The sequence below is a fragment of the Rhamphochromis longiceps genome, linkage group LG8 (assembly GCF_057381845.1).
Source record: "Rhamphochromis longiceps isolate RC_006_pf linkage group LG8, R_longiceps_female_GT1.1, whole genome shotgun sequence".
Taxonomy (NCBI): domain Eukaryota; kingdom Metazoa; phylum Chordata; class Actinopteri; order Cichliformes; family Cichlidae; genus Rhamphochromis; species Rhamphochromis longiceps.
This window is the reverse complement of record NC_140564.1, coordinates 14,728,706-14,740,729: the sequence shown is the minus strand read 5'-3', so window position 1 is coordinate 14,740,729 and position 12,024 is coordinate 14,728,706. Positions and strand designations below refer to the sequence as shown.

General features: G+C 41.5%; 1 protein-coding gene across 5 annotated transcripts in view; it reads right to left on the bottom strand.

Annotated features, from left to right (window-relative positions):
- arhgap17a (Rho GTPase activating protein 17a) overlaps positions 1-9,271 on the bottom strand; it is a 33,860-nt gene extending 24,589 nt beyond the window's left edge. For 4 of the 5 annotated variants that reach the window (XM_085415908.1, XM_085415909.1, XM_085415911.1 and 1 more), the window contains exons 1-2: positions 8,723-9,270; positions 309-348 (exon numbers count right to left, since the gene is read on the bottom strand). In XM_085415908.1, coding sequence (XP_085272034.1) covers positions 309-348; positions 8,723-8,775 — 93 coding nt within the window. In that variant the 5' untranslated portion in view covers positions 8,776-9,270. Of the gene's footprint in view, positions 1-308; positions 349-8,722 lie in introns of all 5 variants that reach the window. The other variant, XM_085415910.1, reaches the window with a different exon arrangement.
- Between the last annotated feature and the right edge of the window lie 2,753 nt (positions 9,272-12,024).

The following is a 12,024-nucleotide window of genomic DNA, read 5'->3' as shown; positions in this document are numbered from 1 at the left end:
ACAATCAGTTATACACTACTACACAATACTTTAGAAATTTCAGTAGACGATAAGCTCAAGCTCAGTGTCAGCACCACAGTGGAGTGCTGGATTCAATACTCAGTGCATTTGAGAGCACTCCTGGTTCCTTATTGAGGAACATGTCATCAATTAACCTGTTCCAAATATTTTAATTGTAGAGATGTAAATAAAAACTGATTTCATACAAAACACAGACACAATGGCACAACCAGCTACAACCCCTGCTTGACACATACGCCCACATTGAGAGCTGGTCAGAGCTCTACAGTGTCCGGTTAATGATTTACCTGCAGGAGGTCATCACTGAGAACTTCTGTTTTCTCTGCTCTGTGGGTGAGAAAAAATAAACAAGAGAGCACAAATTAGCACTGACAGATGACGGCAGACAAGTGGTTCAATACACTTTGAAAAATATCTGAGGGAAATGACGTTAACCCTGAAACGCTGGCTTCCACAGTTAAATTAAAATCAAAGCTGTGCCCTTGGAATCTGTGGGAATGTTGAAAGTGTGTGTTGATCTTTTTAGTTTGTTTCCATGGCTCAAGCAGTCAAGCAAGTCATGTTTCTCTTCAAACTTCAGTGTGTCCTTAAAGTGAATAAAACGAGCAACAATACAGAAGGTGTGTTTCTGTTTACTCTTTCAGTTTCTTTCTTGTTTGCTCAACAAGCCTTGATTTCCTTAAGCTGCAAGAGCTCAGACTCATGTCTTCATGCGCACAGCATGCAGCCCTGCTCTGCCTGAACTATTAATAGCAAACTAATAGTTGGACTTGAAGAGGTCAGACAGATTAGATTCACTTAAAGAGAGAAGGCTGGGAAAACACAGGCACACCTCAGACTGCTTGTTAATGCCTTCACACGGGGTGGTGGCTTCTTGTTAGAGAGAAGGGACAGTTTACTGCCTGCTGTATTGTTATTTTTTTTCCTTGTGTGCCATAGTTATATTAAGCTCATACAAGCAATACTTCCAATGAATAAGTGCTGTATTTTAGCCAACATCTGAATTTCTAGGGATGAACTAATAAATGGTTGTGAGTAGGGATGGGTACCAGTATGGTTCTGACATAAACGGTAGTAACCAGACCAAAAAGCAGCGCACATTTCGGTGCTTTATTTCGGTGCTTTTTTTTCCTGAGCTGTGATACACTTCTAGCCAATCATTTTGTGTTTCCGAGGATAGTAGGCGGACCCAGGTACATACGTTCTTTTAGAGCAGAGCTACAGATTAAAAATGCCCAAAAGTCTGGCTGTACTTCACAGCAAAAGATGCAAACTCAGCAGCCTGCAACAAGTGCTTTAAGGTGATATTGTGCAAAGGAGGTAACACCTCAAATCCAATGAAACACCTGGCGATGCATAGCGTTTTTTTTAAAAGCCAAGAAATGCACTGTATTTGATAGATTGCTGCGAGACCTCACACCGTGCACATCTACTGCGAGTGTGGTGTCTGTTATCAGACCCGGAGTTAGCAACATCCCCCCAAAACCCGAAGAGGAGAGTCCTGGCCCCTAGCCCTGCCAGTGTAGCAGAAATGATGACGGATGATGATGGCCGCAGCAGCCGTTCTTCTCTGCGTGAGTAGCTTAATGTTGTTCGTGTGTAATTTACGTTGAGTAGGCTAACCACGTTATTACATTAATGCACGTAAGGTGAACTAGCAAACACCGTCGTAGTTACATGCGGCTGTCTTCTTGTTTGATGGCAGATACTCCCTTCACCCTGGCCAAAAAGGCTAAAATGACCAAAGAAAAAGTGGAAAACAGCTAAACATGAGAGGTTTTTGGACAAAGTTTGTGTTGTTTCCATTGTTTAAGCACTGCTTCCAGCCAAGAGTGATGCCATAAATCCCCTATAGCTGCAGAAAAGGCTAACATTGTTTTTTGTTTGTTTTTTTTTACAAAAAAAACCAGCTGAACATGAGAGGTTTTTGGACAAAGTGTGTGTTCTCCATTCTTTAAGCACAGGTTCGAGCACCGTTTAAGCACCGGCACCATTTCAAAAGTACCGGTTTGGTACTGGTATCGGATAAAATCTAAACGATACCCATCCCTAGTTGTGAGTCAAGCAAGGGAGGCATGACATTTAAGTAGTCTACACTGATGCAGTTGTGCCCAATTATTGTACAAACTTTTCCAAGTGCAGGTTCAGTCCTCCAACTGAGAGAACCTGAAGACGGTCATTTGCCTGAATTTTGGGAGATTTGAGCTCTAAACAAATCCTGGGCCCTCCTCCAAAAACTGCTCTCTATGAACTATGGTAACCTCCACACAGCTGCTTTCAATTACCACACAGAGGCAGGGAGCAAGGAGAAAGGAGAAGGAGAAGGGACCATAGGTTTGGGGTCCGAAGGAAAGACGCACAAATAGGGTAATCCATTTCTTTATTTATGTTTTTCAGAGGCGATTAGGGGGGAGTTAAAGACTCCAAACCAGAATAATCTGGAATCTGAGATGAATGGAAAGATGCTCTCCAGAAGAAAGCCACAGTAAAACATCTAATAACCCACAGAAACCTACAGACAAGACTTCAACATAGATGTGGAAAAATGCAAACGCCCCCCCACACACACACACACAGTAATGTGCACACATGCAAAAAGTGATTACAAAACCACAATATGCAATCCATGTTTTGGTCTAGTGTACATGCTGGAGTGCTCTTGGTGTGGTCCTGATCTTAAAAATCAAGTACTTTTCCCTTCATTGCAACACTACAGATCACACCCTTGTGCCACTTGGTTATGTCGAGAATCATTTTAATTAATTTAATTTTAGATTAAATATGTTAGCAACCAAAGAAATCATAAGGAGGTTTTGAGAGCAGTACCCTCTTTGTGTCTGATTCCAACCAGTGACTGACAGCAACCTCCAGAAAACACTTGCCAACCAGTTGGAAAATACAGGCCTGTGTGATTGAGGCCTAAGCTGGCCAAGTGGCGCTACCGTTTCACAGATCATTAAACAGGGCATACTATCCAACCAGTTTGTTCAATTGTTCATGTAGATGCTGCAAGACACCCTTGGTTTAGGTCCCTTGCCTGTTTTGAAACAAAAAACCCCTAAATATATCATTTTATTGTTTTTCTGTTGCAAAACCTGAATGAATGCAAAGGTTGAGGTGTTGCACTCACAGCCCTGCGATTGCATCAGCAATTTCCAGTTGCTGGCCTAAATGTAGCTGGTTGAAAGAATATGCATCATATTTCTGATTGCTAACAGAAAGGATCATATTAATAATAAAAAATAAGAAGCAGCCACACTTCTAGGGTACCTCAACAAAAACTGCGGGAAAGGCACTTAAAAAACTCACTGCCATATTCATGCCATTTAAATCCATTTTGCAACTGGCCCAATTAATGACATGTGTGATTTATGAGCTGAATCGAAACCAGACTAAACCATTTACAAGCCAAGAGAAACACAAGAAGTTGACTGGTATCCCTGAGCTAAGCTTCCTGATGCTGATGTGAACAAAGGAACCTGGTGAGGTGTGTTTATGACGTGCCCAATCGTGGAGACGCTGGTATTTCACCTGAAAGCAACACTTTAAACCTTTAAATGCAGTGTCACAGAGTCAAAAATAGGCTGTGTGCAGCCAGATCAGAGGACAAACAACAAACAAAACAATAATTGTTTTGCCAGCATCAGCTGACTGACAGTGAATAGAGCTGACCCCGACGTGCCTCACTGAAGCAGCAGCCTCTGGAGAAAAGTGTGTCAACTGTGCGCTGCATGTGACTTCTTAACAACAAGAGCGCCTCGCTGCACGGCCGTGGATGCTGCTTGTTCAGAATGGTAACCATGGTGATCTACTATGAACGCAGAAAGCGATTAAGTAAAGCCGTGAACACAATACAGCGGCTGTTACCGGCCACTCAACACAGTCACTAAACTCAGGAGCCAAAAAGGGTCTGCACTTACAGCAGCAACAGTTGGCAGCTTAAGGCATACGGTAATGGATACTGGGCCTAGATGAAAGGAGCTGGAGGTATAATGGAGTGACTCAGCTCATACGGCGCATCTAATGTGGCTGATTACGTAAGCCGATAAATTAACCTGAAGCATAAGATGGGGATGAACAGCAAAGATGTATAGAGACAGATCAAGATAAAGCTAACCACCAATATTCATATCCAAATGTTCTAATAATAACTAGGTAATTAAACTACAGTCCAGTGTGCAAAACCGTAAAAGGGATGCAAACAACAATTATTTTCTTGATTCAAAAGTCTCAAATATGACAGAAAGTTGCAGAAAATGAGTTTTAAAAATTATTTTGTCAAACTGAAACTTAAATAAGCTCCATGTTTACTATTAGAGTAATTACTGTGGCTGTGTGCAATGAAGTGCCATCTCATTGGCTTTGAAATGGTTGCTTTGAAATTGCAGCAACCACTCATAATTAGCTGCCATCTTCAAAGTGACTGTGGTGCATCAAGGCGGCGATTAAACTGCTATAAGATGGAGTCACCTGCTACAAAGCCACGTGTGCACACGAGATGTGCTCTTCAGCGCAGACTGGCTCAGATTGACTGCAACGCGTCGGCAAATTAGCAATCAGTGTGAGTCAGACTGTAGCTGGGTGGAGACAGGTGACCTCCGACCAGACAACCTTGTGATAAATTGGACGCTGGGTTGTTTACTCATTATGCGTTTATACACCACTCTGCATTCAATCATTAGTTATTACTAGGCTCTGGCTCTCTCTAAAGTGTGCTTTTTATTTCGTCATCTCTTCCTCCCCTCACCCCCAACTGGTCACGGCACATGGCTGCATCCTCCCTAAGCCTGGTTCTGCTAAAGGTTTCATCCTGTTAACAGGGAGTTTTCCTTACCACTGTCGCCAAGTGCTTGCTGAAAGAGGGACGTCTGATTGTTGGGATTTTCACTGTAAAGTTGTATGGTCTGTATTTTTCAATATAAAGTGCCTTGATGTGAGTGCTGTTGTGATTTGGCAACATATGAATTGAATTGACTCCACACTCAACCAAGCAAGCAACTATACTTTTAGTCAATCACCAAATGCAAAAAATATTCAGTGCAGTCACTTGACAACCACCAGTTTTTTCCCCTGGTGACAGGCAGTTTTCTAAGTTATTTGAACTTTTTTTATGATGGAACCATTATTGAGACACATGGTAGTGATCTTGTTAGTACACTGTCATTTTCAGTCTTTGAGATGTAGCGCTTGGTTTTAAGCAACACTTGGAAACAGCAGCCTAACCTTGCACGTATAGCTTACCAGTGCCACAGAGGCATCCCAGCTGATACATGCCATTGTTAATGTGGAGGGGGAACGCCCAGAGTCACCTATCTTTGTTAGCTCTACGGTGACATTTTGTTGATTCCTGTAGGGAGAGTTTCTTTTCAACTTGAGCCTCTCTTCAAGTCGATCAAGGACTTTCAAATACAATGCATGATTAAATTGCATAACACTCAGCTATGTTGTTAGATATACCATCAAAAGAGGATTATATAATATTGTTGTTTATAAAGCCAGTCAATTATTAACAATGGGGGAGAAGGATAAAAGCGTTGATGAAAACAGTGCAAGCTGAGAGGATGATATTTAAAAGTATTTGTCAATGTGCTGACCGCACGCCTGGGAGAATAGAGGCACACAACAAAGCAGCTATAATTAAAAGAGATGCAAGTGACTGTGGCAATCTACCTCTGCAACCCAGATTATGTCACACACATCTAAATTTAGTTGAGGTGGTAGGCAGTGGGGTGTGCCAACATGCTTAACTTGAAAAACTCTAAACATTTGAGATGTTTTTCTGGTTCATCTATGTCCGAGTTCCCACACATACATGTGCTTGTCTCACACTTCAGCACCACCCATTATTGCCAAAGTGTTACTGTCACTCTAGTTACTGACATGAAACACAGATAAGACATGTGACGTGCATTTCCAGCTCCTTATGCTTTATTCTCTAACAAGAGTAGATCTCCGATTCAAAATAATTCTTATCTTAAGCTATGCTTTCATCAACTTTGAATGGCAGGTTTGTGGGTTTGATGCGTGCCTAAGATATTAAGGATATACGCTCTCTCACAAGCAGAAAAACTATCTGAAACAAAGTGTTTAGAGCAGCCTGAAGCTGTAACTTTTAACTCACCGGAGGCTTTGTTCATGTTTAATATGCAGATCATCAACTGTATGGCAAAAAAAAAATAGGAAAAGCATATGAAGTCCCCATTAACTGAAAGTTATATGGAGTAAAATTCTCACTTCATTCAAGGTCTGTGAGCGTTCATTTTAATGCAGACAGCAGTCATAGTCTATAACTTCCTATTGCCAAGTTATCTCCTCCAAAGGTGTCACTATCTGAGCACATTACCTGCCGCAAACAAAGATAGACAAAGGGTCAGAAAGTTCATTGACAGCAAGCCACAGTAATCTAAAAGGAGAGGAGAAAATAAAATCCCCAACATGAATCACATGCCGCTATCTTTCTGTTTCACTGTCTTGATTCAACATCAGTTCTCCCGAAACTCTCTCTCCTTCTTCTTTAGAAAGCGTGGCTCTGGGACGCAGCTTCCTGTTTGTAGAAGGAGAGATTTCCTCAGAGCGGCTGCTCGCTGGACACAGTGTTCTGCCTTCGCACAATCACAGGAACCCAGGGGGGCCGGCCGAGACGGCCTTTTGCACTCCCAGGCTTTTTGCAGACTCAAGCAGCCACAAACATAATGGACGAAACAGAGCATGCTCGCTTTGCTCCAAATCCAACCGCTGACAGACCACTCACTCAGAAGGCCGTGCATATGAGTGTATGAGGGATTAACCCTACTTGTGCATACATAAGAGCAAGTAACTACTGCATGCACACACGTGTCTGTTTTCTGCATTACACTCTCTCCACTTCTAATTTACTGCTGCTGAGTGCAGACAGGGAATTATGAGTATTCCAGCTGTCCTGCTTCTCCTGGTCCTGAGTTTTTGGCTTTAGGAGCAGAATATCTCCATAGACCTCCATGTCAGTGCTGCTGTTGCTAAAGTAAACACAGAATGCGCATCAACACACTAATAACCGCAACTTAACAAAGCTGCCAACAACTTATTTTCTGCCAGCCCTGTCTGCTCATGTGCATTTTCATTTACTGCTGATTAGTTGGTCGATTTATTACTTATAAATGTTACAAGTCCAAACTACACAAATTATTTCTAAATTAGGCAAAGTGTATAACACACATCTGTCATCCTATATCTGCACTGCCTGACTGATATATAAATCATATAAAACAGTACAATAGAAATAAAACTGAAATTAAATCGCTTTGAGTTTGGATTTTGCAACTTATATATTCTATTTTTTAAACCACTGTTAACCATTGTAAAAAAATAAAATAAAAAATCCTTGAACCCACCTGTTAGGGTCTTTTATCTGGTACCATCCACTGTTGGCTGTGCCCAATATCTGCCTAAGGTGCATACCCATAACACCTGACATCATGAGAAAAACCTCTGAGGGTGAAAAGATCCTTTGACATGTCTCACCCTCATGTTTTCACAAGGCTGAGCTTATCGCCAGCTTTAGATATCCAGTTACACAGGGACAGCATGTGTCATCACACAGAAACATAAAAGCACTTGCCGACAGGTCCACACACGACAAAATAAACCCTTACTTATTTTTTCTAAGAACGGATCTAGCCTCAACACTGCCGCACGCCTCAAATTCAAAGGAATGACGAAAGGAGATTTGCTATGCTCTTCTCTGTTTTCTTTCCTTTATATATGATTACAATGACGGATGTGAATATTAAACCATATCTCAGGCTTTGGACTGCTTTAAAGCTCCATTTCAGACGGTTTTAATAATTGAGGATATCACTTCTGGAGTGATCTCAGCCACACAGCTCTGGATGCCAGCGCTGAAGCAGCTGCTCAAACTTTCTGTTTGCAAGGGTCAGCCAATCAACCAGAAGAGCGTTGTGTTAAAGAGAGATGAGCTAAAACACTGATTTTCAGACCCATTATTGAGTGAAGGGCTCCGTCAAGAATAAAAGAGGGCTATTTTTAACTGTAAAACAACCCAAAAATAAAAGTGGAGGCGGCACATAAAGCCACTGCCACGGTCTCATAGGCTTTAGAGTCAGCACAGCGCTTGAATTTGATGCCTACACTCAGCTGCACGGGGGCAAGCAGGAAAAGACATGGACTAGACAGCAAAGGTTTAACCCCTTTGTCACAGACATAATCAGTATAGTGTTCATGAGATATCAGACACAGACTCTTATCATTTTATATGACTAACAGCTGATATGGTAGGAAACCCAGTATCTTTTATAACTGTTTTTTAATGCTCTAATAATAAATGGCCAGGTTTGAAATCTTCACCCTCTTCTACATAAGCACTTACCAAAAAAACCATTTGAAAAGCTGCTAAATCAGTTCAGCCTTAAGAGTTTTTCATCCTTCAGTCTGGTTGTCAAACGATTCATTCATGAAACCTGCTCTACTTGCCAGTGTAGCCTTTCCTTTTATTAGGTTTTTTTAAATGAATATCAGTTCATGTGACTCTCTTTCTTTGAATTTCACAGTCAGAACTGCTACCAAACAAGTTGGTGTTAATTTACAATAAGGTTAAGAGTTAAATTCCGGTCCAACAAGCTTTAGAAAGCTGCTCAGAACAGCTAGAAGAAAAGTGTGTCTGCTAGTTCGCCTGTAAAGCTTCGGAGCTGAACACAATACTTGCCTGCCGACTGTTTGATTGGCGAGCTGTTTCATCCGATTGAACTGCTTCTTCATTTTCGCTCCCTTGCCAGTTTAGTCGTCCGAAGTTAAGCTTCAAAACCGGCCTTTGGTTTGTCATGAACTTCACAAGGGGGCCTCTCCCAATTTTCCAAGCTGTCGCTATGACAGGGAAAAACAAGCGAGAGCCATTGAGCCCAAAGCCAATTAAAAATAGTTCGTAGCCGAGCTAGCCCCCCGAGCTAGCCCTTCCCAAGTGGAAATTCTAGGCAAAAGTTCCCGCTGGGGGCGACGGCATGACCCGCGAACCTCCTTTTTAGTATCCTTGCGTGCATTAAAGTCCCAAAGTAACCCGTGGCTAACTTTCACCGGCTCCGGCGGCTTTTCATGGCTCCTCTCGGTTGCTGGCTTGTCTGTTAGCCGAATAGCTAACACTGTTAGGGGAGCTGGATAATCCGTCGGCCGCTTTTTTCCACCAGAGCACAGCAGATGACTGAGAGCTGAATGCGCAGCAGCAGCACCTCACCTCTGCCACTGCCAACACACACACACACAGCGGCAGGAAGTAACGTAAGTGCACGGCCAGCATCTGCCAGGCAGCACCACCTCCACCTGGACACTGCCAGGAGAAACCTACTCAAAACAATGCCCTCCTAAACTAAAACACCAGGATGTTTGTTTGTTTTTGTTTTTCATTTCTATCACTAACATTAGTATAGTGGAAAATGGGGGAAGGGGGGGTACAAAGGGCTTCTAGCAATATATTTATCACTATCATATAATATCACTAATATAGTGAAAATTAAAAAAAACAGACACATTTTTGGTTTTAGCTCAAATGGGTTGAATGCACTTAAACCTTGTGGATCTAGTTAATATAAAGCATCTAGGAGTTTGCTCACAGGGTTTCCACATAGAACCACATTCATTTTGTTCAACCTTCTTTCCTCTTCCCAGCAGCTTAAAATGGTTTAAAAAATAGTATCTACAATGGTGTGAAAAAGGAAGCTTTCTTTCTTCAGTCAGTTCTGTGAAAAACTAAGTGCAAGTGATTGAGCCGCTTGTAGAGCTACCTTTAGGAGCAGTAATTTCAGGTGTTTGCTTTCTGTGTGAGTTTATCAGTCTCTTGCATATTTGTTGGGGAGGTTTGGCCCAAACCTCTTTACAGTGTTGTTTCAGTTTATTGAGGTTTGCAGGCTGTTTCTTATGCTCAGCTCTCTTGAGATCCCGCCACAGCACTTCAGTCAGGCTGAGTGATTGCAGCACCTTTCCTTCCTGTTTCAGTCTTTCTGTTGGAGCTCATATTTGACTCCAGATATTTGCATGTACAGAGGAGTTCACGGCCGACTAAATGACTGCAAGGCTCCCAGATCCTGTGTCTATAAAACAAGCCCAAATCGCCCCTCCACCACCGTGCTTGAAAGCTGGTCTGAGGTGTTTTTGTGCTTGTTCGGGTTTTGCCAAACACGGCACTGTGCATTATTGCCAGACATCTCCACTTTGTTCTTGCCTTGTTCCAAAAGTCTTGTGGTTTGTTCAGATGCAACTTTGGAAACCTAAACCATGCTTCCATGTTTGTTTGTTTGTTTGTTTTCTTGGGGGGGGGGGGGGGGTAGAAAGGGCTCATGGCAACCTTTCCAAACAAGTCATACTTGTTTTTTTCTAATTGTACTGTCATGAACTTTAATATTTAATGAGTTACTGAAGCCTGCAGAGTCTAAGATGTAGCTCAAGGGTTTTTGTTTTTCAGTTTCTCTGAGCATTGCACGGTTTGACCTCGGAGTAAATGTGCTCTCTTGTGGTATTATGTTAATGCACCTGAATGCTCCAGACCTACAAACTGCCAAAACAGAGGTGCTCACACTTGCTAATGGCCAATGAATCAAGTGCATTAGCAGCTGGCTCCTTCTGACCCTCTTAATTCCAACAGAAGTAGTTGAGGGTGTGCTTAAAAACCTTCTTTGTTTCACACAACTGTAGATTTAACTTTGTTAGCTTGTTTGTGAATTTGTAAATATTTCCTGCTTTATGTTTCCTGCAGGCTTGAAAGCCCTCTATATGCTCATTCACGCAGTGTATTTTTTTGGCCGATAATTTGTTCTACTGTAAAACTTAAAACTATAGGAATTTGTTTTAAGTTCCAGTAATGAACTTTGACTCCAGTAATGTTCCTTTTCTTTAACATGAAGATGGACCACATCATTAACTACAGTCACACCACCAAAAATTCACTATGCAAAATCTAATAAAAGTCTCCAGACTCATTGTATTTAAGCAAAGGAAAAAAAGACTTAATTTAAACTGGCAGGACAGATAAGAGCCTTTGGTTTGCTGCTTTCCTAAACGACAAGTCACTAAAATCTAAAGAAAAAAACATATTACCATTTGAATATATTCTGACCTAAGCCAGTCAAAAATACAATAAAAAAGTTTCACTGACCTGAAACAAAAGAAATTAGGCACATTATAAAACAAAAAGATAAGGAAAAAATGCAAGTAAAGATGGGACTTTCCACAAAGACCAGTGACTAAACAGCTTGGAAGTGAAAAAAATGGGAGCAGGGTATGCAGCTGCTGCAAAAGACACTTTCAAAGCTGTTGATATTACAGACTTTTTATGTGGCTTTATGTTAATAATAATTAGGAATTTCATTCAACTGATAAAGATCTACTCTTTTAACGTGGCTTCCAGGGTTTAATGATCTCAAATTTATGTCAAACCCACCAAGAATGAACACAAAAGATGTTCTTTCTAATAAATAAATAAATAAAACGAAAGCAATGACAATACACAGAAAGAGATGGATTTTACAGGAAGCATTGGCATCACCAAGTCTGGGAATGGAGCCCACATCCTTTTTGCTATGCAGCAATAAAAAAGGCTATATATTCACCCTTAATGCCATTCAACTCAAGTAACCGACACCAGTGAAATGGCTCCAAAAGACTTATGCCAAGAGCCAAATGCATTACGCTTCTGTAAGATCGAAACTGTGGATTTTAAAGATTTGCCACTGAGCTGTTCATTAATGCAGTCATGTGGATTGTTCGGAAATCACTCTGACAGTATCAGACTGTTTAATGCAAACCTCACAGCTGCTTATTACAGTCTTTGTCTCATGATCTCAGCAGCTGTACACTTCCTGTGCAGAATTCAAAAGGATTAATTGTCTGATCATCTGAGTGACATTCGGTGTCCTCAGTGAGACTGACTTTAACGTGGTGGGATTTCCCTTTCAGTTTGCCCACACCTGTGTCAGAGGTCCAATTTCATATGTTATTGTTCTGCATATGCACGCCTACGTG